The sequence below is a fragment of the Pteropus vampyrus genome, unplaced genomic scaffold (assembly GCF_000151845.1).
Source record: "Pteropus vampyrus isolate Shadow unplaced genomic scaffold, Pvam_2.0 Scaffold159, whole genome shotgun sequence".
Lineage (NCBI taxonomy): Eukaryota > Metazoa > Chordata > Mammalia > Chiroptera > Pteropodidae > Pteropus > Pteropus vampyrus.
The window spans coordinates 181,095-183,670 of NW_011888940.1; the positions used below are offsets into that span (position 1 = coordinate 181,095).

Here is a 2,576-nt window from a genome sequence, read left to right on the forward strand (position 1 = left end):
TCTCGCAGGCTCTTAGCATCAGCCAGAAACCACTGGAGAACGTGCCAAAGGCCAGCAGCCCAAACACACATCCTGCAAACACAGGGAAGAGGTGCCACGTGAGCAGGGAGCTGACGACCCTCTTGGGGTTGGCCAGCTGAAGGACACCGTCTCCATCTACATGGGACCAAGGCGGAGGGAGGTGCACTCGAGCACTTCCGTCCCTTCCGAGTGTCCCATCTCGCAGCGGCGGGCCACTGCAATGACGTGAAGCGGACACGCGCTCCCTGCGAGGGGTCCAGGCTGGACGACCGGGAAAAGTGGGGACGGCACGTGACCGCCCCTGGCCCGGCCTGAGCGTTTTCCGCCCCTTCCGTGCGCACTGAGCACCCGGCCCCGGCCCCCACCCCCGGGGGTTAGAAATCCGGGTTCGGCTCTTTCCGACTGGGCTCTAGGGCGGGGGCCCCAAAGCTTCGTCCCCCCAAAGCTTCATCCCGCCCGCACCTGCCGTGCGCCCCTTACCTTCGTCTTCTTCTTCTTCATCCTCAAGACCCTCGAGGCGATCTGGATGGTGGACAGCGTCTCCGCGTAGCTCGCGGCGGCGGCCGAGATGTGAGCGATCATGGTGGTGCGACAGTTCAGGTTGCCCAGGGACTCCCGCAGTAGCATGGCCAGCTTGCTCTCCCTGCCAAACCAAGTGGATCGGGCTGCGTTAGTGAGCCGGGCTGTCGGCCTGAGGCTTCAGGCCTCCACGCGGCTTTTTATTTCTCGTCGTCGTGGGCAGTGTCTTTTTTTCTTTTTCTCTCTTTCTTTTTTTTAATGGCATATGCTAATTAACCTTATTGTCTAGCACGTGGGGGCCTATTTGTCGTTGGCAGCTGAGCCAGTAGGTCTAACCCCAAGGACGGAATTCATGCAAAACACCTCCCTTGGCGCTTCTGTCCTGGCCGGGACGGGTCTTCCTGTGCGTCCGTGTGCACGCACAGGACACTGCACGTAACGAGACCTGGGAATAGAAACGAGAGGAAGGGATGGAGAGGGAGGCGGCTTTGTGGCTGGCGGTTTGGCACGTTGTCTGTACACGCGGTCCTGTTCTGCAAGTTTCTGCACACAGGCGATTCCTGCCTCGGGAAGAGGTTCCCCGGCCATGAACGTGCATCGAAGACCTATGTGTTTGTAGCACATGCAGAGCTCCTTGGCCGAGGAGCGGCAGTAACTTAACTGCTTGTGTCTCCTATTCCTCGTATTTGCACAGAACAGTCGTGAAAGTATTCTTGCCCCTGACAAGAGGCAAAACACACGCATAGGCCCAAGTACTCAATCAATAATAGCACACGGAACTTTCTAGAAAGGCTTCCTCTGGGGACTTTTCAGGTGCTGTGTGGAGCCAGAGGCCTGAGCTGTGATAACGAGGCCCAGGAGTTTGCAGACTGTGTTTCTAGGCTCCTTGAACATCGACCTGGAGGAATGGCTCGTGTTTTCTCATCCTTATACGTGTCCCAACATCCTGATATGTGTCCCAGCATCCTTGCTTTGAAAAGGCTCTGCTTACGTCGCCATCAACACGCATCCTCTCAATTTCCGCCACACATCACTTCATCTCTGGAGCTTTCCGTGACCCTGAAGGCGGAAGCAGTTTCTTTGTTTCCCACGCCCGTGTTCACATCCCCCCATTGCATTCGTAAGGCCAGGTGACGGATTTGTCCGCCCATCCATGTCCTTGTCAGGCTGTCGTCAGTCAGCCACCCCCGGCAGAGCTCCCTGCAGAGGGATCGTCCAGCTCGGCAGAGATGAAGGCCATTGTCAGTCGAGATCAGACCTTGGACGTGGGGGAGCCATTTCACACATGACCTGCACAGGTCTTCAGTGAGCAATAGGGTTTTCCTTCCCATCTGGGACCAATTAAGGTGTCGGTTAGGGGCTGCTGAGCCCGCTCTGGCTCAGTTCCAGGGCAGTTTAAAAATATATCAGGGTTTCCCTTCAAGCAAAATAATCAGTGACAAAAGTGGAGAAAGCAGACTATTATGGCCGAATGTTTATGTCTTCCCCCAAATTCATATGTTGAAATCCTAACCTCCGACGCAATGGTATTAGGAGATGGGGCTTTTGATTAGGTCACGAGGGTGGAGCCCTCATGAACTGGATCAGCGCCCTTATAAAAGGCACCCTGGAGAGCTCCCTCACCCCTGCCAAGTGTGAGGTTACGGCAACAAGATGGCCATCTAGGAAGCACAAGGTGGGTCCTCACCAGACACCGAGCCTGCCAGGGCCTTGACCTTGGACTTCCCAGACTCCAGAACTGTAAGAAATAAATTTTCATTGTTTAAGCTGCCCAGTCTGTGGTATTTTGTTAGAGCAACCCAAACTGAGAGAACAAGAAAATGGGGGTGTGGAGGAGGGGTGAGACCTGTCTATAAAACGTGTGACTCCTTTCAAAATATATCCAGCAGGACGTCACAGACACCAGCAGAGCTGACGGCCAGACAGCCTGGCAGACACTGTTAGTGGAGATGCTGGCTCTGGACGAGCCTTGGGCTTTGCCTTCAACGTGGGGAGTGGGAGACAGGGTCCATCAGGGTTACGCCGTGATCGCATGC

General features: G+C 55.6%; 1 protein-coding gene across 1 annotated transcript in view; it reads right to left on the reverse strand.

Moving 5' to 3' along the window:
- KIF26B (kinesin family member 26B) overlaps positions 1-2,576 on the reverse strand; it is a gene marked incomplete at its 3' end in the record, with an annotated part of 197,171 nt that overhangs the window by 7,014 nt on the left and 187,581 nt on the right. The window contains exon 8 of the mRNA XM_023536564.1: positions 502-664. Coding sequence (XP_023392332.1) covers positions 502-664 — 163 coding nt within the window. The remainder of the gene's footprint in view (positions 1-501; positions 665-2,576) is intronic.